The sequence below is a fragment of the Terrapene carolina genome, unplaced genomic scaffold (assembly GCF_002925995.2).
Source record: "Terrapene carolina triunguis isolate 2854851 unplaced genomic scaffold, T_m_triunguis-2.0 Scaffold30, whole genome shotgun sequence".
NCBI classification, from domain to species: Eukaryota; Metazoa; Chordata; order Testudines; family Emydidae; genus Terrapene; species Terrapene triunguis.
Window position 1 is genome coordinate 2326441 of NW_020664381.1, and position 26171 is coordinate 2352611.

Consider the following 26171-nt stretch of genomic DNA (forward strand, 5'->3'; position numbering starts at 1 on the left):
TAAAATACATGTCAAAAAGGAGGTCCAACTAGATGATCCCAGTAGTCCTTCTGGCTGTAGACTCTTAGTTTAGGGATATTCCTGGCTCTCAATTTTTAGATATGTTTGATTGGGAAGTTAGATTTACCTCCCAAGTCCAAGGGATGATAAAATATATGAATGCCTCAGTAGACGTTTCAGATCAGTTCTAAGGCAGTAGACTTAGCTAACATAACTGATTAGTTAAAAGGTTTTAGAGACGAAAACTAGATGGATTTTTATGACCAAACAATTTGAAAATGTAACTTCAAAAAAAATAAAGGATTATTAGGCTAATTGAAGACTCAACATGATATAATCTGAAATATCATATTAAAAACCCCACACAACTGTTCCAGTAAATCCTTTGTGGAAAAGTAGCAAGCTACAATCACCAACACGTATTTTTGAGCAGTATGAGAAATAGAATGTTCAAGAACTTTTTTCTTGACAATCCACTTGCAAAAGTCTCAAGTGGTTTCCATCCATTACCAGAGAACATTCTCACTTTCCCACTTCAGGATTACTGAAACAGATCCTTGTGAATGGTAATTTACACACTAAACTAACAATAGTTGAACTATTAACTTTTCAAATTAAAGATTGTCAGAGCACCTCATAATCCCCAACTATTGAAGTGATCCAGATAGTATTCAAGATAATATCAATCTACTTGCATATTATACGGCTGGACTGCCCAGTTACAATGTTTTGCTTGGTTTATAGAAAAATCCACCCTGTTGAGCAGGCAATACAACATACTTCATGAACAAAACATCATGCAGGACATTCTCAGCAAAAACAAACTTTCTCTTTCTAGAACATTGAGTTCAAGATTTCCTCTAAAACCCCATAGTTCCAAGTGGTTTTCCTGGAGACTCAAGGGTAGTAAGATAATTTTCTGATCTACACAAAAAACTGAATTAAGTTGAAATTAAGCATGTATATTTTGTCATTTGAATTAAAAGAAGCCACAAAAAACTAGACACCCAGGAAATTCAGAATTAAGGTTCCATTTCTAACATTGCACTGACATTCTAATAAAAAAAGGACACACGTCCATAACTTTTTCAACAGTTTTACAACAAAGCACTAATTCTTCCTTTTCTCCCATCCCCTTTTTTTGCATTTTTATAACTGTAGTGGAAGCGTGTACTGCTGTTGTTTAATGGAATTGAAATTGCAGGAGATATAATCGAAGGTGAGGAGGGATTTGAAATTATTTTTATTTCCTTTTAGAGGAATAAAAATAGGCACCCATCTTTAGCCTCTGTAAACTGCAATGGGATGGAATCCTGGTCCCACTGACATCAATTGTAAAACTCTCCTTGCCTTCAGTGGGGCCAGGATTCCACCCACAGTATGTCTATGCTTTAAAGAAGTGTTTGGAATTAGAAACGTGTGATCCATCCATGTTTGTATGTTCAAAGTGCTTGTGCTACAAAGTCTTATGCTATGTTTAGTTAGGATTTGTTGAATGTTTTTGTTCCTCTCTGTATTCCTTCAATGTCACTTATCTTTTGTTAACTATCTCCCAGGAGTGAGTTACAGTTGTGGTTATTTTAGTTAAACTCATTACACACACAGCAAAGAGCAACCTTAACCCTGAATTTCCTAGATTTCAATGTCCATTTTTCCTGCCAGTGTTTTCCAAAGATAACATACACAAAACACTGACATGTAATTACAACCTTCAAGTGTTTTGAATGGCATTTCTTGGGGGGGAGGGGAGAGGTGTAGATTTGTTTTTAAATGGTCCTAAATCCTAGGGATAAGACCTGTCCCTACAGATACTAAGAAGTCCCTGGGGGAAGAGAAGGAGGGCAAGGAAGGATCCCCCCTCCCCGCCTGGTCTGTTGGCCATGAAATCTCCTCATAACCCAGTCCTCACCTACCAGCCTGTGAAAGGAGTCCCTAAGCTTCTGATGTCCTAAAGTCTCTATAAAAAGGGAAACCCCACTCTCTGCAAGTCCTCAAGATAGGGGATCATTTGCTACACAACCTAGGAGGTATATGGGAATTAGGCTCGCCTCTTGTGAGCCTCTGGATGTCTGCAGGACTGGGGCTGTTTTAAGGCTTGCTGGGGCAGGAGCAAGAAAGAGCATGGTTTACTGGAGGATTGGGGATCAGCAGACCCCAGAGGGTGTAGGGTAAGAGGAAAACTGCTTCCCCCTTCTACCACTGCTCCCCAGCCCCCATGGAGGAGATCACAAGGATTGAGAAACATCTTCCTGGCTCTCCCTGCCACTCTCCAGACTATCTTTGGGGTCCCAGTGAGGAAACACTTCCTCCCCTCCTCCTCTGCTCCCATCCTTTGAGCCTTAGGATACTCATCAAGGGCTCCCACAACCCCCACCCCATGGCCCTGGAGAGGCTCACAGGCCCTCCCCATGATCCTTAACTAGTAAGTTGAAACCCCACATTCACACCTAGGTCTTAAGTTCTTGGGGCAGGTGGGGCCTCTCAAATTCTCCCCCAGAACCAAACCCTTAGAGAGCTAGCCACTGCTCCTCCTCTAGCTCCCACCCCAATGTGCCAAGATTAGATTATCACCTGTCCCCACAAGTCTACTAAAACTCACAGGAGGGCTGGAATTGACCCCCCTGCTTAGCTTCTGAAAACTTACTGGCGGGGGGGAGGGGGGGAAGAGGAGGGGATGGGGGAATTTCCCCTCATTCACAACTCAAGAGTAGAGCTGGGTGAAATTTTTCAGCCAAAACTTTCAGCCAAAAAATGCAGATCCAGCAACATTTAAACATTTTGCAGACAGTCATGTCAGCTTTGCTGACTTGTTCGTGTAGAAAAAACAAAAAATAATTCCAAAACAGTCAAAGCCTTTCCTTTAGGAATTTTAAAACAAAACATTTTGATTATTTTTTATTCAAAATAGCTTTTGATTTAGAAACTTCCTTCAAATTTAATTCATTTTAAGACATTAAAAATGCTCTAAATCCAAGTGAAATGTTTGGTTTGACCCACAACAATTTTTTTTGCCCAGTTTTTCTGAGTTGCCAGCAAACTGAAAAAATCTGTTATTTGTACAGCTTTACTCAGGAAGGCTTCCCCATAACACTTATATCCTCCTTAAAACCATTATTGAATAGGCGTTGTTCAGTTGGCATACAAAGTCTCCAATATTAAGAATCCCAAGGATAGCATTGAAGGGGACATTCTGGAATCTTCAAAAATGTCTTATTTCTAGAATATACTGTGCAAACTCTGCACTGGTGTTTCCTGGATAAAGTGCAGTCTTATCTGTTGCCATATATCTGTAGAAATGCAATATTTGTCTCCACCCCAAGTATGTTTCATTGAAGACATTTAAAAAAGCCAAATATGAAAAACCCACCCATCTAAGATTTATAAAGAGAAGGGGTATCAAGAATAGAAAGTATCTTTCAGCATCCCCATCTTCTAAATAGTTTTGGCCACATACATCAATTAAAGATCTACAGTTGGCTTGGAAGGATTAGATTTTTTTTTATTTCACCATCTATACATGAACCGAAGAAAATATTGTTAGATGATAATCAGAATTTACAGAAAGACAGAGTAAGAAAAATGCTGCTTCAGAATGCAGAGTTTGATTTAAAGATATTTATTCTGTATATTTTGACACAACGTTGAGAAGTCAGATTTCAATGGTTATAAATCTCTAACTTTTTGAATCTCGATGCCTATTGTCATTAAATAATTCTCTAACCACCCCCATAATTTCCTACAACTGTGAAATTTTAAATATAATAAAAATGATTACAATGCATAAGTTTGCACATTAAAATTAAAAATAAAAATTTAAAAAATGCCTAAAAACATACATTGATATCACAATTGCCAACTTTCGCACGGTAAATAAGCACCCCGACTTTAAAAATAAGCCAAAAATCAAGCTAATCCCATTTCAAAACAAGGCCAAAATAAGCCAATCCCCAAGAACCCCTACTCTCTATGTGACTAGATCCCCCGCCCCCCAGCGTGCAGTCTGGGACTGTGGCGGGCCTGCTGTGTACCCCGACTCGCTCCCCACTTCCCCCTGCTTGCCAGGAGCTGATTAAATAATAAAGGAAGCAACAAGCTACAAGCCAAAAAACTAGCCAATAAGCAACTCACAAGCCAATTAAGCCAAAAACAAGCCCAATTTCTGTGGTTTTTTTGTGGGTTTGGCATGTCTGATTCATAACAGTTAAAATTATAAAAAAGTAAACGTCAAATTCTGGCAAACCTAGATATAGTTACATTTTTTTGCAGAAGCCTACCTAAAATAATTTAAACTAAGAAGAAAAAATGGCGAAAACAGCCAAACCCTGAGATGACAAGGCATGAGGTCATTTCAATTAATCTTGATGTTTATCTTGATCTTATATTTGGTGCCTAGATGCTAGAGCATGTGGTATCCTACAAATAATTCAGGGCCAGATTAAAAACAAAAAAACAAAAACCACACCTCATGCCGCAAGTAGCTTCATTGAAATCAGTGGAACCTGTTGTGGAGTAAGGAGCTACTCAGCATGAGGAAGGGTGACAGACTCTGGTGCTAAAAATAACAGATATATACCACATTCAGCAATCAACTGCAATAGAAGCCCATTCACCTGCTTTGCATTGTCTTTTCCACATACAAGCCAGAACCCAGGACATTCAATCCTATGCAAAAGAGTTTTTAAAAGATACTTACTCCTCTGTATTGAAGTATGACGTTACATCAGGGTTTGGGGCACCTGCAACTGCAAAATTACTGCTTCCAGTGTCAACCAGAATATTTAACTGCAAAACCAGAAAAGAAAGGGATTTTTATTTTCATTTCAGTTTAAGCTTCGATGAAAACATAAGTACAATCTTAAATTTATAAATGAAGATAAACATTGCTGTGTATGCAAAAATCACTGTAAGGGAAGATATGTTGCTGTGACCTTTCATCAAATTAGCCCACTACAGTAAAATGCTTATGCTCAAATAAATGTTAGTCTCTAAGGTGCCACAAGTACTCCTGTTCTTTTTGCGGATACAGACTAACACGGCTGCTACTCTGAAACCTGTCACTATGCAAGGTCTTGAGACACATTTAACTTAAGACACACAAATAGTCAATGGAACTATATGCATGCTTAAAGTTAAGCACAAGTATAAGTGTTGTCAGGACTGGGGCTATAGGGATCAAAGGCATATGTTAATAACCTGGGCTTGAAAATTTGGCCATTGTATAATCAATGTAAATTGAGGGGGGGGGGAGGGGGAGATTTCCAATGTAGCGCAATTAAAATATTAGATATGTTAGAACTTATGGAGTTTTTGCCTCAGGGCTCACTGGTAGCAGAACTAAGGGGAGAGGAAATGTTTTCTCTAACTGAAAGATGAGGTAAGTAAAACACAGATTTCAAATATCTACAGCACTAGCAGCAGAGAGAGATCTGAGAATGGGAAGGAAAAGTCAGGTTAGAAATGGGAAAGGAAGTGGAGAAACAAGGATAAAATATGGGGGAAGCAGGAGCATTAGGACACAGATTAAAAAAAATAAAAAAGGTAGAGTTTGGGTGAAGATATTTTAGTTCACAGTTCATCCTGAAATGATCATTTTAACAGCATTGAGTAGAAATGCTCCAAAATCAGAAATTCTCCAAAGTTAACCTTTCAAGAACACCATCATCATTAAATGACCTTACAATCGGTCACTTTCAAACTTGCATTGGGAGTGCATCTCAGGTAACTTTTATTGGGCAGTCATTGACAATTACAAGAAGCAGATTTAAAAAATAAAAACGTTTCCATTCTCACTTTCTTGGGTAACTTTAGTTTACCTAGTTAATAAATGATATGGGATTGAACAGATAAGTAGAGATAAAATAACTGACCATCAGTCTATGGCACAATGTTCTGAACTGTTCACTTGTTGACAGAATAGCTTATCCTCATTGCTACTAATGCCAAAAGCATTCAAAAATTACTAGTAAGTTAAAATAATAGCTTTTGGGTACTTTTTACTTGTCTTCTGGTTTCTCAGACTTTGGGGTACATTTAGATCATGTTTTCAAGCTTTACTCTGCAACCCTAAGAGCTAGAAACTTAGTTTTTCCCTAAAAAAATGAAAGCTGAAATACTCATATTCACTTGATTCCAGGAGCTGAGGCTTTAAGAAAAAACACTATGTATGACTGGCAATAAAATAATGAGCTGACAAACTGTATCCTTCATTTAACAATGGCTTGGAATAATGTCTTACAATTTATCTACAAAGAATAACAATTTTATTCCATTTTTCTTTACAGTAGAAATGAGTATTCTTTCAGAAAGAAATGGCTACAGTGACTAAGCCCGTTAGAAACAACAAATATTACCTCAAAGTGGGTCTGCATAGAGAGCTGGGCAAATAATGGATTGGTTCACCAGCAATTCCCCAAAAAATTGAAAAAATAAATTTGTTTTGAAACAAAACATTTTGTTCAACCTGAAATGAAACATTTCATTTTGATTCCAAGCATTTTTACATTTAATTTATAGATATAATAAACAATTTTACACTAAAACAGAAGAGTAATCTGAAATAAAACAATTGAAACATTTCATTTCAAATGTGTAGAAATGAAATTTTAAGAAGGTTTTTTTTTTTTTTTTAAACTGAAATAATTTGGTGTAACAGACACAAATTCACAAAACGTTTTGGTGTCACCAAATTTGCATTTTTTGCTGAAAAACATTTCAGTTGAAAAATTATGTCCAGCTCTAGATGCAAGAATTCAAAGTAATTAGTGTTTCTAAAGCAATTTGTGATCCTTGAGTGAAGTAATATTATACGTGTATGTCACAGCCTTGACATCCGTAAAATACATGGCACCATACATGGAGGAGGAGTTTATTTTAAAAATCAAAATTACAAATAGCTCATATATGAAAGATACTTTAAAACCACAGAAAGGCAGCAACACACAATTCATGAATCCCTGAATAAAGGCAATTTTACTGCCCACTTCACTGAGCAATACAGGATTCACTCTGTCTGGTTCTTAAACAAAGAAAAAAAATCCCCCATAAAATACAAAGAACAGTAGAACACAAAAAAGTTGCAAGCCCACTCTAGTATAACCAGCATTCACATGACAAATTGCTATTCAAACTGACATTCTGCATATATATGTTTATGCATAACTAGACACAGACAGCTAATACAAACACAGATATATTGTAGTCTTCACAATAGATCCAGTGAGTAGTGGAACATTTTGGGAGGGGTGTAAATTACTGAGTTTTCTCTTTTAGGTCTGCAATTCCTTTCAGCTCCTTCACATCTCATCACGAAGGAAACCCTTTCTGCATTGTCAATACCAAAGCCTATTTTACATTGCGCTGTACATTGCCAGTATAACTGGAGCAGCTTGCCGTTCACACTGAAAGCTAGAGTTATCGTTGTTACTTATGCACGGGTATAGAATGGTTTTGTCATGAAGTGTCAGAGGAAGTTACTGAGAAATCCAAGAGCATAGCAACACAACTGAACAGAGATACAAACAAAAAAGATCGTAAGTTGGCAAGACTGCTTAAGTGCAAAGCATTATTTAAAAAAAAAAAAAAAAAGAAAGAAAGACATGCTTGTTTGCTCCTATTTGATGTATAAAGGAAAGCCTGATTGTTTTTTTTTTTTTTTTTAAATTGCGGTTTCTAATTTCAATTATATATATACACACACACACACACACACACACACACACAGCGCTACTTTTTCCTTTGTAGGTCACCTTTAATAGAACTGTAGGACATGCAATGAAAATCTATAGGGACACTTGAGTGTTATTTTGTTGGATTTAAGTCCTATGCAGAGGTGAATTAAGGTTTTGTGGGGCCTGGGGCCAGAGCAACTGGAGGCCCCTCCCCACCCCTTCCATCTGCAGTCCCCCCTGACCCCCCCTCCCGGCGCTTCTGCCGGGGCGTAGGGGCTTGCCCCACTCCACCCTCCCAGCACTCCTTCCGGGGAATGGGGATGCCCATTTTTCTGGAGCCTTCCAATTGGCCGGGGCCCTGGGCACAGACCCTGTTGGCTCAGTGGCTAATTTACCACTAATTCGATGAATGTTAGGTTGACCACTATGAGGGTTACACTAAGAGCATCTAATCCAAAAAGCAGACAAGGTAGTGACATTTATCTTTGCCATGCCAAATCTGAACATGACATTTTACACACTATTCTTTGTAGCTCTTTTGCTGAAGACAGTAATATAAAACGCCATCAAGTTGTGGTAGTAAAGAGAAATAAAACAAAACCATACATTTATTTAAAATCCCATATGCTAAACATGTTATAACAGTGAGGAGGGGGAAGGCCGTACATTTATATGGCACAATCTATATCTGCTCGGAAATGGCCAAGATATTAAACCCAGGCACGTCTATTGGGGAGTCAAACTCCCTGTCAATACCTCATTTAAAGAGTTCCTCAAATCTTCCAGTATTTGGTTTTGATCCAACATCAAGCAGAGTTTTCTGTATAGTACTCTACTTCAATTTAAAACAAGGATGTAATGATTTGGGGAAGCTATTCACCACTTATGAATTCTGGCTCATTTTATGAAGTTGCTGTGTCATTTATTGTGTTTCAGCATATGTGGAATCAACCATCTACTGGTGTCATGTCTCCCAGACCTGGGACAATCCCAAGTCATTAACCTGAATAGCTCCCATTCAAATTGGAGTACCTTTGAACAATAGGATGGCTAAAGCCTACAAAAACCAGTTCGACCCAGCTTGTCTGCAGGAAGCGGTGACGGAATTCCCCCAGAAGGTGAACAAAAAAGCCAGTTATCCACACTAGCACACAAAGGTGGAGAAATTGAGGAAGTACTCACAGAGGGACTCAATGGGGCAGGTTGCCTGAGTAAGAGGAAACCTCTTTGATGGAGCTGAAGGACTTTCTCTCTGCCTCCTGCAGTCAATGACTCCATATGTTTCAGAGGAGAAGCCATGAGCTGGAGAAGTACAGTCCAACACAGGGGACTTGGAACCCAAAAAGAATACTGACCCAAATTCCAAAGAACACTCAAGAGTGGTGAGGAAACTGAGTCAGGGAATGGCCTACAGTGTTTATATTTTACCTGGAGCTGTATCTCTTGTGCTGTCTGAAGTAAAAACAGTGATTTTTTAAAAAAACTCTTTTGCAAAGTCTGTGTCTATTTCCTTTAACTATAAAGTGTCCCAGAATGATTAAACAGTAAACCAGAATGCCCATGAGAGGGAGCTCTTGGAAACTGGTATGCACAAGCTACTCGGGTCTTGCAGAGGTAGGCAATGGTCCTGGGGGCCCAGGCAGTTAGGCCATGGAGTCCCACTTCCAGAAGGGGTACCAGACAGGGAGTGTGCCGGAAAAGCCAGTTTAGCCAGTGACCAAGGGGAGCTTACAGGCACAAAGGCCCAGCACGTGGGTCCAAAACCAGCAGCTGGGTGAGCATTCTGGGGAGCTCGACCAGGGCTGCGACAGACTTACCAGAGTGCCTTTAGGGTTTTTTTGTTTTTAAACCTCTCCATTGATTAATATCAATTTTAGAAGTTACAAAACATTTGACTATTGATTTGTTTTCTTTTTCCATCTGGCAACACCTCAGTCATCTCTGGTTCTGATCCCTGTTCCACTTATTTGCTAGAACAAGTTGTGTTGCTATAGTATCATTATTGATGATGTCTAAAGGGTGGGAGCTAAATACTCAAAACGTGCAGACATCAGCCACCCCTTCAGGAAACCGTCTCCTGCCAATCACTGAGAGTCTCAACATTTCGTATTTTCTTGAGAAGGCAAATGAGATGGCAGCGATCATTCAAGTTTAGATGCACTGGAACCCTCCCGTAGAGCTGTTACCTGCTTGGATCCTGGCCTTCTTTTAGAGTTGAGACCACACTGGTCAGAGTTATTAGTGATCTCTTGCTGGTTTTTGATAGGGGTCAGCTGGCCTTTCCCTACTTTCTACCACCTGGCATCCCTCACTGGAGTTCTCAAACACAAACTAATCACAGTACAATTCTGATACAAACTAATGACTGGTTACCGTGCCCTCTCCACTTCACTGAAACTGCTCCCACCATTGTCAACATTTAACACAACCAGGGCCGGCCCTAAGTTTTTTGCCCCCCCCAAACAAAAAAAAAAAAAAATGTGGCTGCCCCCCGTCCCAGCCCTGGGCTCCTCGCCGGACCCCCCCTGCTGCCCCAGCCCTGGGCTCTTCCCCCCCACCCACACCCCCTGCCACCCCAGCTCTGGGCTCCCTCATTCCCCCCCACCATTGCCCCCCACACACACCTCCTGCCGCCTCAGCCCTGGGCTCTCTCCCACCCCCACCTGCACCCTCCTTCCGCAGCAGCCCTGGGTCACTGGTAACTTGCTCCCACGGCAGGTCATTCAGCAGGAATTTTAGATGTGCACAGAACACAGACAGGATTGGTTCCCATATGGTTACAGAACTGCAGTAAAGTGGAACAATTTTCAGCTTGTGTGATTGGAGGATATCTGGATGCATATTATAAGACTGTCCTACATAAATGAGGAAAAGTTGAGGTGCCTTTATTATTCGTTTGTTCCTCTCTTTCTTTCTATGGGGAATTTGCCAATGCAATATCACTGTCTTCCTTTTAAACAAACAAACAAAAAAGGCAATGGCTGTTGAAAATAGCAATTCCAGTTCTAACCACTGGGAAGCATTTCTTGCTCAATTTTATCCTACTTTTTCTACAGCAAGTTACAGTGGATCAGTATATTTGATTTGGGAGAAATGAAGTAACAGCTGCCCAAACTGAGCTTGAGCACTCCTGAATTTTGAGGTGTTCAAATCTGGAAGGCAGGTGCTGGGGGGGGAGGGGGGGAGGGGAAGGGGGCTGTGGCTCTGCGGGGGAGCACGGCAGCATGTATGCAGCAATGTGTCTGGCGCTGCGTAGAGCCAGACATGCTGGTCTGAGTGGCACGGTAAGGGGGCAGGAGGGTTGGATGGGGCGGAGGTTCGGGGGTGGGGGGCAGTCAGGGGCAGGGAGAAGGGGGGGGTTCGATGGGTCAGGGGTTGAGGGGGGCAGTCAGGGGACAGGCAGCGGTTGGATAGGCATGGGAGTCCCGGGAGTTTGTCAGGGGACAGGTAGGGGGGGAAGTTGGGGAGGGTCTCAGGAGGGGGCAGTTGGGGACAAGGAGAAGGGAGGCTTAGATAGGGGGTGGGATCCTGGGGGGCAGTTAGGGGCAGGGGTCCTGGGAGGGGGTGATCAGGGGACAGGGAGCAGGGGGGGTTGGATGGGTTGGGGTTTCTGTGGGGGGCAGTCGGAGGGAGTGGATGGGGGCAGGGTGGGGCTACCCTCCCTCCCCGTGGCGTGTCCTATTTTTTGAATGTTAAAATATGGTATCCCTACTCACAGTGCAGCTCTCCATTCACTGCAGCATGAGGTCTCAGCTACCTCACTCTCTCCCCCTCTTTCCTGTTGGTAGTGGCCAAGGGAATGCTGGGAAATGTAGTTCTTTCCCTGCTCCAGAGCTGGCTCTATAGGCAGGGAGCTAACCAAGGAACTACAGCTCCCAGGGCCCCCTGTTGGTTCTCAGCTCCCATGCTGGATCCCTGCCGCCCCTGCAAATGGGCTGCCCCAAGCACATGCTTGCTTTGCTGGTGCCTAGAGCCACTCCTGAACACAACCTTTTCCTGATCGAGTCCCAGGACCTGCACTCCATTCACATAGACCACTCTGCTGCTTTCGATGCTATTTGTTGTATAATCCACATTAAACCACAGCTGATCTTTGACTCTGAAGACTGGACCATGCAAATAGGTTTTTTTGTTTGTTTTGAGTCTGCTACTGCCTCCAAACTAATGGACCTGATCCTTTTAGCTGCAGCAGCAGAGGTTTATACTTTTAGATCGAAATGTCACACGTTCAATTTCTTGTGGCCTTATCTTTACTGAGGTGGTGATGGAGAGGGGGGCTCGGGAGGTAAATTCTTACCTCAAGGTAAAATCCTAGTGAAGACAAGGCATTTTGTAGTTTTCACCTGAGTTAGCAGCTTGAGTTAAAACACTTAACTTGGCCTGCTAAATTATGGAAAAACTATTAACTGTCTGGTCTTCACTAGGCTTTTACGTCAATTTAAGAACATACCCCCGCCCCAACCCCAATGAAGATACAAAGACGCATGCAGGGGAGTTGTTACAGTCTCACACTGCTCAAAACTTGTCCTCCCTTGCTTTCATGCTTCCTGCTTCTCCTGCTTCAAATAAGATGTATAGTCCTACTCTCTTGCTGGAGTGTGCCCCTACAATAAGCTATTCAAGGGGCTGCTGCCCACCTTTAGGGACTATTCCCTTAATATGCATAGAAATGCCAATGCTTGCACAAGTGAGAAGCTTAGTCAGTAAAGCAGTACACTCTGACACATGCAAATCTCACCAGACACTAAAAGTCTACCATAGTCGAAAAAACCCGAACATGGAGCATTAATTCATCTCTTATTTTGTTTTACACATCTGTAATCAACCTTACTAGAAGTAATTTGCTAAACAACGCATTAAAAGAGGGAAAACAATTCGGTTTGTAGTTAGTAATTAGCAGCCAGAAATCGTTCAGATAACACTTTTTTTTAAAGCTGGTTAATAGATAGGAAAATTAGCAGCCAATTTAAATACTGCCTCATTTAACACAATGATTCCTAATTACATTATCAGCCCATCTGGTAAGAATTGCTTGCAACCATCAAACAAGACAGAAAATGCAATCTAACTACTATATATTATGTTTGCCCACAGTTGTGTGTTATTTATTGGCACTGATTTTGCTAGTTGGGTTCTTTTACAATTTCATTTCTGAAAATTAATCATTTTAGAATTCTGAAATATTGGCTTTTTTAAAAACAGTTACAGTATTCTTTTATTATCTGGAATGAGATTATAACATTTACAGATAGATTTCTCAAAACAAAAGACAGCTTCACTATAGTTTTTTTCACCTGTTCCTTTTGAAGATTCATTTTCATTTAAATAAATAAAATGTATTAGAGGAATATTTGGAAGAATGCCTAAGTGTATAGGATCCCAGTGTTGTGGACAGCAATCAGAAACATGGCCCCACTTTTTTGCACATAAAGTAGAATATACATTTACAGCTAATGCTTTTCAAGTGAGCCTGGAACAAAGTACTGTCCAACTTTGCTAATCTCTACAAATGATTGAGATCCTGTTGTGGAACTCCACAGGTGACAAAGAATTTCCAGGTTTGCATCATTGCTGGGCAGTTCCCAGATTGCAGTTACACAGTCATCAATTATTCTGTTGTACCCTGCAGAAGAACCCATAGAATGGTTCTCAGTTGTTTCTGACTGGCTGTTATTCAGAGTCAGAGCAGCTGTATAAGTGGCCCACCAGGCTCTACCCAACTAATTCTGTAACACTGGCTAATGTTGTCTCCATGTAAATAGCCAGCCCAACAGCGAAAGCTCTTTTATAATGGCTATCAAAGGGAGAAGGGACAGCATGCAGTTTCATGAAGGTAAACTGTGAGAGTCCCCAGGCTGATCGGGTGGGAGTGGCAGAGGGGAAGAAAGATATCTAAACAGAAGGAAGGTTTAAAAATGAAGCTAGGGTTAGAGGACTGGTAATCCACATGAAAAAGAAAAAAGGGGTACAAGACAAAATGCAGACGTGGAAAGTTAATCATTTCTCAACATATTTTGTTACACAGGCGGTGCCACACATTTTACCAGTGTGTCACATTGTTTGGTTAGGCTGTTGAAAGATAGGCAGATGAACAAATTTTGCAAGTCAGTGAGTAAGCAAATGAAAACGTCAAGGCTAGCACAACAGACAAACACACAGACAACTGCAAAATGATTTTAGTGATTTTACAAAATATTCTACAGAGCATGTACTGAGTACTGGCTTAACATAAGAGACCTCCCCCTAGCACTTCTAGCTGGGGTTGCTAACGTTCGGATTGCAGAAAACCGAATACCCCTGTCCTGCCTCCACCCCACCCCTGCTCATTCCATCCCCCACTCCCTCCATCGCTCGCTCTCCCCCCCCCGCGTTCATTTTCACCGGGCTGGGCAGGAAGTTGGTGCGGGAGAGGGAGAGGGCTCCAGGGTGGGGCCAGAAATTAGGGGTTCAGGACTCCAGCTGGGGGTGCGGGCTCTGAGGTGGAGCTGGGGCTGAGGGGTTTGGAGTGCAGGAGGGGATGCGCGCTCTGGGAGGGAGCTCATGGCTGGGGCAGGGGGTTGGGGTGCAGGAGAGGGTTCGGGGTGCAGGCTCCAGGCGGTGCTTACTTCAGGCAGCTCCCGGAAGTGGCTGGCATTTCCCTCTGGCTCCTAGGTGGAAGGGCGGCCTGGCAACTCTGCATACTGCCCCCATCCACAGGCACCGCCCCCGCAGATCTCATTGGCTGCAGTTCCTGGCCAATGGGAGCTGCAGAGCCGGCACTCAGGGCAGGGGCAGCACCCCCGTGGCCATGCCTCTGCCTAGGAGCTGAAGGGAAATGCTGGCCACTTCCCGGAGCCACGTGGAGCCAGGGCAAGCAGGGAGCCTGCCTTAGCCCCACTACGTCGCCGACCGAACTTTTAATGGCCTGGTCAGCGGTGCTGACCAGAGCTGCCAGGATCCCTTTTCAACCGGGCGTTCCGGTTGAAAATTGGACACCTGGCAACCCTACTTCTAGTTCTTTACTGAGCTACTACTGTTTATTACCAGATGTTTAAAACACAAATTAAGATTCTATTGCAGTGAAACAGAAGAGAACTCAGAAACAAGTTCCTCGATAGTATTTCCACAGTATTTTCTCAACCATCCTACATCCCACTGACTTCAATAGGGCCAAGATTTCACTTTGTAAGTATTACCCTAATCATGGCCCCTTTCCTACAATTCCTACACCTGCACAGGGCCCCAGTGAAAACAGTAAGGCTCTGTCCAATGCATATATCTGCCCCTGTGGAGCACATTGTAGGACTTGGGCCAAAGTTCCTTCCCTTCCCTACAAAGCACTAGTCTCTTTCCTTTGTTGTGACAAGGGGATGGGCGTTCTATGGACGAGTCAATCTGCCCTGCTACATGGATTGTGCTTTTTGTAGTTTAGATTAGCACTTTTTTAAAATACCAAAAATGAGCTACTGAAACTTGCTAAACCAGACTGGCAATAGAAATATGAACATCGGATTGATAAACAATCATTCAGAAAAGAGATATGGGAAATGCCATACATATATATATATATATATATATATATATATGGCATTTGAGAATAATAAAAGGCTATTACAGTTTAAATATAATAATAATCAGCCAATCATGGTAACAAAATATCCAGTATTTGTTACTGTGCTTTCCCTTCTGCCAATTCCTTCAGTTGCCTGAACATTAACATTTCTTCCCCCAACACGTCATTTCTCAGACTGATACTTATTCTCAATGTCTAGATTTATCGCATATCCCCTCTATCCTATTCATGATATATGAACATGCTTCATTGCTGAACACGAGCTATTCCTTGTTTATGTAAAGCAGTGTGAAGTTTAGCAACTTCATTTAATTCCTCCTTGTGCCAGATTTTTAAAAGATACTAATTTTTTAAAAAAAGATGTGGTTTGCTGTAAGATGCCTCTGCTGACAGTCATGGGTTCCTACATGTACTCCAGGTAACTTCCAGCCATTATTCCTAAACCAAACATTTATTTTATTTTATTTTATTTTTAGAGGCACTTTTGAAGTTTAAAAAAAACATACCATTTTTCAAAACATAAGTCTTTGTGAGTTGAGTCCTCTCTCTAGCTTCTCAAAGACCCTGATCCTCCAAACATGCACACGCTTAAAATTCACGCATGTGAGGAGTCCTGCTGGTTTCAAAGTTAAAGATAAACATATATTTAAACATCTCCAGAATCAAAGCCCCAAATCTCTGCCACACTCCCGTCCTCTTTTTTGCTTGCTGAAATATGGTAACCCTATATTAACAAGGGTGCTCAAGGAATAGAATTTTAATCTCAGTAGCACTTCTCAAAATCTTGCATTGATTTATTTAATTAACTGAGGTCTGTAGTGTACATAGATAACGTATACAAACTTTCTTGGAACTCACAGAACACAAGATTATATATATAAAAATAAAATATTTAAAAACAAATGCCCCATGAAAATTATGAAAAAAAATTAAAAATTCCCCCCCTCCCCGCCCCGTTCTTGTTAAATACAAATTAAAATTTCTATCCTTTAGGGAGGATTTGGGAACTAAAGCATTGGCATTCTGCTCAGCATTTACAAGAAAACTGATTACAAGCAGAATACCACTGGGACTTGCTTTTAGAAACTACTATAGAGGAGAGGTCTCAATGCAGATGCAAAAATGATATTAATAACATTATTTTTAATACTAGGTCATTAAACTTGCGAGTGCCTTTACTGAAGCTTATGGTATATTTATCATTACTTTCGTATGTATGGTACTTGGAGAAAAGTACCTCACATGCATACATTTTTGTTTAATTATATGAAATATTGAAGCTGACCAAAGCAATTTTAAAAGGCTTCTACCTTATCTCCCAAGGACAAGCAAATATCAGGGAAGATGAACATGGCTTTAGAGTCATAAAATATTTATTACCTCCAAGTATGTTTATACAGACTGTGGAAGCCAGCTTTATAACTTCGATTTTGCTTTAACATTGTGTATTATTTTCCTTTATACGATGCTTTGCAGGATGTATATAAAGTTAGTTTTTGTGTTTTATGCATAATATTTTATCAGAGCCTGTAATTACAAATTGTAACTATACTGCAAATGGTTGATTCTAAAACTAGAAACCATCTGGTCAAAAACAAAAACAAAAACAAAAACTTATTAGCTTGTCTTATCAAAGAATAGGACACATCTTCTTTGTACAAGATGCAAGTTTGATACAAAGGTAATCCTTATTTCAAGAAGGCAAACCAGGTCAAGCATTCATATTTTAGGCAGAGATCGGATTGTGAAAAGAATGTAGAGTACGTTATCAGAATAATCGGTCTAAGTAAATCTACACAAAGAAGTCTAGAAATATCCTAGCGGAAATGAAATTTATAATTAACATAAAAAACTTAATGCAGAAGAGCCTGTTGGAAAGGTGCTTAGTTGGAAGTTTTTTAAACCTTTTGTTTGTTTCTTAAACATTGAAATAGCAAAAACTTTTGTGAAACACATACTTGCAAATATGTTAGCTAAATGCAAAGCTCCTAATATGATTGCTATGTAAACAGTAAAATGCTTTATGTACAAATATAGCAAGGTCATTTGATTCTATAACAGGTTACTCATAGAAGAACATTAATTGGGAAATTAGGATCTGGTAATGCTTAATCAACCCCTCACCTAACTCATGAGGACAAAAACAACCGCTCCAAAGATTGGTACAAACAAAAAAACAAAAACAAAAGACAGGGCTGGGGCAGGTCTTTTATGACCATTTAAACTTCAAGATTTTATAAGAATTTAATTTAAAAAAGATTATTTTAAGAGCTGACTTGAATAGAAAGAACAGAAGTGCTTGGACTCATTTGAAATAGAATTTCAACTCCTATTAAACGCTGAAGGAACTGAAGGGATATCTTAGAGAACTGACTAAATCAAAAGAAAACATTTAACGTTAGTATTAATTCTATCTGATGTTTTCCCACCACAAGAACGAAAGGTAATTAAAGAAAGATTGCATATTCATCAGGCAGACTGCATATTCAGGAGCTGAAGGTATCACCTCAGCCATCCCGAAAGGCATGATGCCAGTGAAAAAGTAACAGCAACTAGCTTTGAATCTAAACAAGTCTGAAAGGTGCATTTTCCTAATTTCATGGAAATAAGAGAAAAAGAATATTTTATATATAACTCTGAAGCAAGCACCCCTCACACATACACCCTCTACTACCCTGCTTAGGCAGCAACCACTCACAGACAGATTGGCGGGGGGGAGGAGGGGAGAGAAGAAATTTACCCAAGGAAAGTCACTCCAAAACTTCAACATGGATTGGCAATAGAAAGTTAACTAATAAGACACTGCAAAGGAATTAGATTTAAACTTGTATCATGATTTTACTGGGATACTGAAATGCTACTGTAACTTAAAATACTAACAGTTCCTCTTGTTAATCACCAAGTGATTAGACCATTTAGTCCCTGTCTCCTGGAATACATCTTGTTAAAGAGAAATAGTGGGATTTAAAAATTCTGAATCTTTGTAACTGACCCTTCTCAAGACAAATCCTTAAATGGCTACTTCTAAATAACTAATTTAAATATTTACTTTAGTTAATATTATTTATTTTGCCCAATTATGAACAGTCTGATTATTTATTAACAAGTAACAAGATCCTCTTGCACTTAAACAAGTTGTTTTGCCCATACATAAATCTAATAAGATACTAAAATTGAATTCATAATAATATTGGGAAACAGTAACTTTGGTCTTAACTTGCCAAATGACCACCACCAAGGAGGCAGTCCATTCTCAAAGTGTAATGTCTGTTAGCTTTCCACAGCGACATATATAGAAGAGATTGCACCAGAAATAGCCAGCTTATCATTTGTATTCTGTCATTTGTGTTGTTTTGTTTAATGATTTTTTCCCTTTTCTTTAATAATAAAATAGTATTGGTTAATAATTGTGATTATTTTGCTTGGTTTTGAGGATAGTGTCTCCCCTAACATATGTAAAAGAACTTCTGTGACTAACTAGGGGAATTGCAATTCCTGAGACAGTCTCAGGAATAGCCTGTATCAATAATTGTATGTTTTAAATTTTGATCTTCTCTGAGTCAACAGAAAGAGAAACAGTTGGGTAGAGCTGGCCTACCACTTCTCATTTCACAGAACTGAGTATTTTTGGTAGTTTTTAAAATAAAATTACTTGGGGTCCAACAGTTTAAAATTATCCCTTTTAACTCAACACTAGAGTCACTAGAAATTACCACAAACTCACAGCCTCAAATTAGGCCCCACCTATATTGGCAAACTTTATAGCCATAGTTCAGTGTAGTGCCCTCAGCAATCACAGTGGGAGAAGGTATACAGTACGTTAGAATATAGATATTCAAGCCTGCCTGTAAAGCAGGGATTTCCCTAAACCAATGGTCCCCAACCTTTTTCGTCTGGCAGGCGCCAGACGACGAGCCACGGAGGACCGTGGCGACGGATGAGCATCCGCCAAAATGCCGCCGACAAGCGGCAACGTCAATAGGCGTCGCAACCGAAATGCCGCCGAGAAGCAGCGTCATCCAGAGGCATCGCCGCCGAAATGACGCTGAAAATTGGCATCATTTCGGCGGCGACGCCTCTGGATGACGCTGCTTCTCGGCAGCATTTCGGCAGATGCTTGTCCGCCGGCCAGTACGCGGGCGCACTTAGATGCCCCAATGGGCGCCATAGGGACCCCTGCCCTAGACCTCACCCCCCCCCCCCCGTTACATGCAGTGTTGCCAATTTAGTCGATGGTTGGAAATTTGAACTGAAATTGAAACATTAATGCACACTTTAAAAGTATATACAATATATGAGAAAATACTTGTACCTGAGAAAGCATAATAGGTTTGAAAAGTATGAACAAAGACTAGCTTCCTCATACAGCTGTTATTTATGACAATATCAGCACATTTGTTTTGGCTATATTGGCCTACCTAATAATTTCAAAATTATTATTTATAAGCAAGGTCTGAATGAGCTTTCCCTTGACAGCTAGTGATGAGCCAGGGGAGGGGGGAAAGGCTTCAGGACCAGACTGTATTTACATGAACACACCTACTCTGCCTAGGTATCCAGCAGACAGAGCTGTGCTACCCAAGTGATCAATTTTGACTGGTGTTGAGTTACAAATCACTTAAGTATTAACTGTGGGGGATATGAAATGTTGTTATTCTTATTGTATGAGTAAAGGGCAGTAGAACTGTACTTAGCCTGACTGAATGAGGGGGTCTTCCTCAGTGCTTAATTTGAGCTAGGGCTTGCCAGCACCTCTAGGCTTGGCAGTTCATAGCCCTGGGACCTCTGGGCTTGTCACATCAGTTATGAAAGTAAACTTCCTTGAGCCTGGGCATCTCTTTCATTACAAATTAAGCATTGATCACCCTCAACTGAACTGCACTCCCTAAACAGGAGGTTTGGATGCCATATCCTAGTGCAGAGAGAGACGGTGGGGCACAGGTGTTTCGCTTGGTGGTATGGGCTCTGCCTAAGAGTCACAGGCACTATTTGACCTGCCACACTCTCCTGTTTACAGAGAGAGAGAGCTGATTAGACTTCATAAGTGACCACTAGAGCTGAAATCACTGAGAATCAGGTTTAAGTGCTTAGACCTGCTGTGGGACAGTGTTTCTGTGGAAGACACAGCCCAGCCTGGACTAGCAGCGAGGTTCCCTCCTTGAGAGCTGAAATCACTGAGAGCTGGGTGGAACCTCGAGAGACCGACTCACAGAGGTCACAGTGGCAGGTGACAACAGAAGGTGACAGTGCAGGGCCATTGAGGATGGAGCAGTAGAGTGAATGATGGCATGACAAGTAACAGTGGCCAGAGCATTGGACTATGTTTTAGTGACTTCACTTCAGAATGTTAGATTTGTGACTGGGAAACTTATATAAATACTTTTCCTAGTAGGCTAAGATTTTTAAAATGCATTATTTGCCAAGGTCATTATCTCCCATCATTGCTATCTCAAGAGGTCATTCTCTTGGGGAGTTTCTGTACTAAACTTTATTATAATTATTTTTATGTAAGAAGGCTATATTGTGTCAGACCAATGGTCCATCTATCCCAGTATCCGGTCTTCTGACCATGACTATTCCAGGTGCTTCAGAGGGAACGAACAGAACAGGGAATCATCGAGTGATCCATCCCGTCATCCACTTCCAGCTTCTGGCAAATAGAGGCTAGGGTCACTCAGAGAATGATGTTGCATCCCTGCCCATCCTAGCTAATAGCAATTGATGGACCTAACCTCCATGAAACTTATCTAGTTCTTTTTTGAAACCTGTTATAATTTTGGCCTTCACAACATCCCTGGTAAAATTTTCATGGGTGACTGTGCATTGTGTGAGGAAATACTTCCTTTTGTTTGTTTTAAACTTGTTGCCTATTAATTTCATGGGGTGACCCCTAGTCCTTGTGAAGGGATAAATGACACTTCCTTATTCATTTTCTCCACACCAGTTAAGATTTTATAAGCCTCTATCATATCCCCTCTTAGTCGTCCCTTTTCCAAGCTGAAAAGTCCCAGTCTTTTTAATCTCTCCTCATATGGAATCTGTTCCATACACTTAATCATTTTTGTTGACGTTCTCTGTACCTTTTCCAATTCCAATATATCTTTTTTGAGATGGGGTGACCAGAACTGCATGCAGTATTTAAAATGTGGGCATACCATGGATTTATATAGTAAAAGTGGAGGAGCTTGGTTTGCCAGACTGATCAGCTAAGCCAATACTGACAACCTATATGAAAAGGCTGCAAAATACCATGCCTCTGGACTGTATCAATATGCAGAAAGCCTTATAAGCCAGTCACTGTCAAAGCAATTTTAGAAGAACTTAATGAGACTGTTAAGAATGCTGGAGACACAACTCAGTTTATGTGAACCAACATGGCTGTTGCACCATATTTTCTATTTAAGCAAGAGCTACCACACACTACAAACCGGAGGCCAATGTTAAGTGCATTGTCATTGTTAATCTTGAAGTTGGACACTGGTTTTGAACAAAGCTGGCACATGCTCGCTATGCTTCTGAAAAAAACTCAGCTGACTCTCTAGAAGCATGCAGTGTAACCGTGAAAGATTCAGCAGTTGAAAAAGTGAAGAACTCTCTCACTATAATCAAAATATGTGCATACATGGCTGATGAGCCACCAATGCAAATAGGCATCAAGTCATTGCATATATTATCTTGATGTCTGTGGTAGGCCAGTAGATGCATTCTAGATGTTCAGGTTATAGAAGACACATCAGCTGCATCTGTGATATCTTAGAAGAGTTAAATGCTTGTAAATTGAACCCCAAACAAATGGCTGGTTGTGCATTTGATGGAGTTACAAACTTCTCATGAAGACATAGTGGAGTACAAGCTTTGTTCAGAGAAAAGTGTAACCCTAATCTCTCTCATACCCACTACAGAGGCCATCTACTCCAGCTAGCACTAGTACAAGCTGCAGAATCTTAAAAAAAAGACATTAAAAAGCCACAAATGTAATGGCTTTTTTATACTCTTTTTTTCAGCAAGAGTCCAAAAGGACTGAACGTCTTGGAAACAAATAGAAGATACACTGGGATTGTTAGTCCAACCTGGGAAAACATGCGCTTTCTCATGAGCGATTCTTGGCTGTTGTCTTAAAATTACTGCAACTGTTATTACTGGCTTTGGAAAGCATCCATCAAGATAGGACAGATCTAAATAGGAGGCCGGTGGACTACTTTTGTTACTAAGTTCAGAGAAGACTATCGCGATTCTCTCTCTCTTGTAAGTCTACTGTTGAAACCACTTGGGTCATTAAACAATGTCATCCAGGCATCTGGTACAACAGTACTAGATCTTTGTCCAGCAATAGAAGTGACCATTGGATCAATCAGAGATATCCATGGAAAATGTACTGGAAGAAGCAAAGACTTCAGTCCAGAAGTTGACTAATGAAGGTACTTATATTGACTCCTTAAGTGAAGAGGTCAAGAAGTGCTTGTTGAATCCAGAAATCTGGATTCTACTCAACCTCCACGTAGCTTTTACAGATGCCTGTCTTATAAAACACTTACAGTTGAGTGGAGTGAGGCACTGCCAGCAATAAGGCTGCTATGTGATCAGGACAGAATGGAGAATTTTGAACACAGAGTGGAATAGCATACGACGAACAAAGATTTAACTTCAACTTCTTTCTCATCACTAGTGGTTCAACCCAATCTTTGTGCTATGTTTCCTGAGATAAAAGTAGGAGGAATTCATCTCTTGCTACTCCCAGTCACAACAGCTATAGTTGAACATACTTTTTCCTCATTGAATAGAATTTTGTGTTCTGAAAGAAGTCACCTTCTGCCTGATGATGAACATATCATGAAAGCCTGGAAGTAACGGACACATATGGTGCCATACAGCCCACCTTTGCCCTCATAGTCTCAACCCTCGTTGGCCCTCACCCCCCCTGACTATTCCAACCCCCCCCCCCCCCACTAATTTCAGTTCCTGAGAAAACACTACTGTAAAGGCCTATACCAGGGGTAGGCAACCTATGGCATGCGTGCCGAAGGCAGCACGCGAGCTGATTTTCAGTGGCACTCTCACTGCCTGGATCCTGGCCACCAGTCCGGGGGGGCTCTGCATTTTAATTTAATTTTAAATGAAGCTTCTTAAACATTTTAATAACCTTATTTACTTTACATACAACAATAGTTTAGTTATATATTATAGACTTATAGAAAGAGACCTTCTAAAAACATTAAAATGTACGACTGGCACGCGAAACCTTAAATCAGAGTGAATAAATGAAGACTCGGCACACCACTTCTGAAAGGTTGCCGACCTTTGGCCTATACTTTAAGAACTTAGGTGTATTTTTTCACTTAGCTAGTTAGAGAGGTATAAAACAAAGAATCAAAATCACAAGTCTGCCTGTGTATGCGCCTTCTCTCACTAGGATAGTCTGAGGCCCTGTTCCTAGGCTAAGGCCTTTGGCTCATCCGCACATTCCAAACCAGTCACATTGAAATAAGGTGGTATTGGGCGGTTAGAAAGATGATCCGGTCCTGATAGTGCCCATCACCACCAGCTAAAGAAACAGATCTTAAGATGGTTAAAGAAAACTTAGTTTGATAGCATCCTGTCTGGCAAGAAATCACTTATCAATGGTTGTGAAACCCTCATTTTTGTACGGTTTTATCTTTATGGCCCCCACTTTTCTATTGTTAATCTGTCTGGTTCTCTAAATTGTTTCTGTCTGCTGTATAATTAATTTTTCTAGGAATAAGTTAATTAGGGTAGTGGGATATAATTGGTTAGAGAATTATGTTACAATGTGTTCGGATTGGTTAATTAAATTTCAGTAAAATGATTGGTTACAGTATAGCTGAGAATATTACTATATAAACTGGGATCAAACAGGAAGTGGAAGGGGACTATGGAATCATGCTTGCTAAGGGGGGGGAAGGGGAACGGGAATAGGGAACGGGGAACAGGGACACAGGCAAGGCTCTGCAGTGTCAGAGCTGGGAAGGAGGACTTGGGGTAAATGCTCTGCGGCATCAGAGCTGGGAACTGGGAAGCTGCCAGTAATCTTTCAAGTTTGGTGCTACTCCAGTGAAGGCTACTGGAGGATTGTAAATTAGAGTTAGAGGTGGTAATTATGATTTGGCATAACAGGGTTTGGAGTCAAAAGCAGAGTTAACAGACCACCTTAAGAGACAGGAGCTGGGACTTGGTCCTAGGGAGTGAAGAACAACCCCCCTCTCTTCTCCCAGAGCCAGGATAAAAACCGGGGTGGGGGGTTCCCAACTGTTTAAACGTAAGGAGCCCTACCTTTGCTCAGAGCTAACTATATCCTTTTCTTCTTCTCATTCTCCTAGCCTGTACTTTAAAATAACGTCACAGGGTTAATTGGTTGCTTTCCACCCTATCCCCCTCTCTCATACTTTTTGTTTTTCTGAAGTTTTAATGGAGGGTACTTTAGATATTCATGTGAAATGTTTGGGTTTTTTTGGAAAAAGCATGATGGAATTCTGCTGGATTCCGTTGAAATTTTTAGAGTAAAAGATCCAGGGGCAACCACGGAGATCACAGTTTTTTACTGCCTTTTTGAACAATCCTGAGGTTAAGGCAGCACAGGGTAAAAGGCAGTTGTTTACAGAAATTAATACTAGAGAGTTTGGGGGGAATTTGGAGGGAAGTTAATTGTGTCCCCTTTAAGACAGAGTCTCTGAGCTGCTAATAGCTTTGGATCCAAAAGCAAACCAGAAAGCATCTGTGTGAATACAAATTACCTAGCTGATAGGGGAAGGAGAAAACTGCCCATAAATGGCAGCACAAAGGAGCTGCAAATAACAAATATACCTGGTCAGCAAACAAGCTACTTGTAAGCAAGAAGACTCAGATTATGGCCCTCCAGGAAAGGGAGGTGGGAAAACACGTGACGCCTGAAAATAAGAGGGAACAGGTAGGGTGTGTGTGTGTGTGTGTGTGTGTGTGTGTAAAATCTGAAGACAGATACAAAAGGAGTCTGCTTACATGCACGACACCCCTACCTTGTAATTCACCAAAACCCCAAGGACACAATTAAATTAAAAAGTGTATGCAAAGATTTCAAGAGGGTAATGAGAACACTGGCCTCAAAGACAAATTGTCTAAATAAAAGGCATAGTATAACAAGATACTTATAAACACCCACTGGTAATAGATTTGATGCTAATGTTATTGTTAGTTCATATGGCAATAATGCTTCTCACCTATTACCTGTGAATAAACTTAAAGTTAGGCACAGCAGAGAAACCATTACAAATACTCTGTTGTACAAGAGGGGAAACTGAGATACACCACCTCATGAATTTCATAAATGAACAGTGGGATAATTCACTAGCCTGACTATAGAACAAAACAAGGACAGTGTGGAGGTAATTCTTCTGTCTTTCCTGCAATCAGGAAGGAGATTTGTAAAAGGCAATAATCTGTCCCCACCAGGGGGCTGGGAAATGTTTCTTTTGTTTGTCAGACACTCTACAAGCAAGCTGGCTCCCACGGAAAAATAACCAGAGCACCGTGGGTCTACTGTCGTGACGAAGATTGTGTTGTGTGTTTGTGTTACTACCGTTATTTTGGTGGATATTGTACAAGGAGGGTTAACACATATAGCAGCAAAGGTTAATTCATGGTATGACCTGCCTGGGAAGCACAGTCTACCCAAGCTGAGAAATCAAGTGCAAATAAAAAGGCACAATACGGGGGTTAAGAAGGATGATGTATAAATTGTTACATGAATATTACAGGTAGACCTACAAAGGGCAACCCAAGGATTCCCTGGCCTGGAATGGAACAATCATTGTTGCGAATCACAATTGTCACTACTGTAAACCCTGCCCAGATTCCATGATGTAAAGTGGCAAAAGGAGGGAACACGTGGACTGCTACACTCCCGTGTTGTGGTAATAAGGCAGATAAGGACCTTAAGGATCTACCCATAGAAAACTGTA

General features: G+C 40.9%; 1 protein-coding gene across 1 annotated transcript in view; it reads right to left on the minus strand.

The window, feature by feature from the left end:
• Positions 1 to 26171, minus strand: part of LOC113406373 (beta-secretase 2-like) — a 69222-nt gene that overhangs the window by 27827 nt on the left and 15224 nt on the right. Inside the window, exon 2 of the mRNA XM_026650863.2 lies at positions 4694 to 4782. Within this exon, the coding sequence (XP_026506648.1) occupies positions 4694 to 4782 (89 nt within the window). The remainder of the gene's footprint in view (positions 1 to 4693; positions 4783 to 26171) is intronic.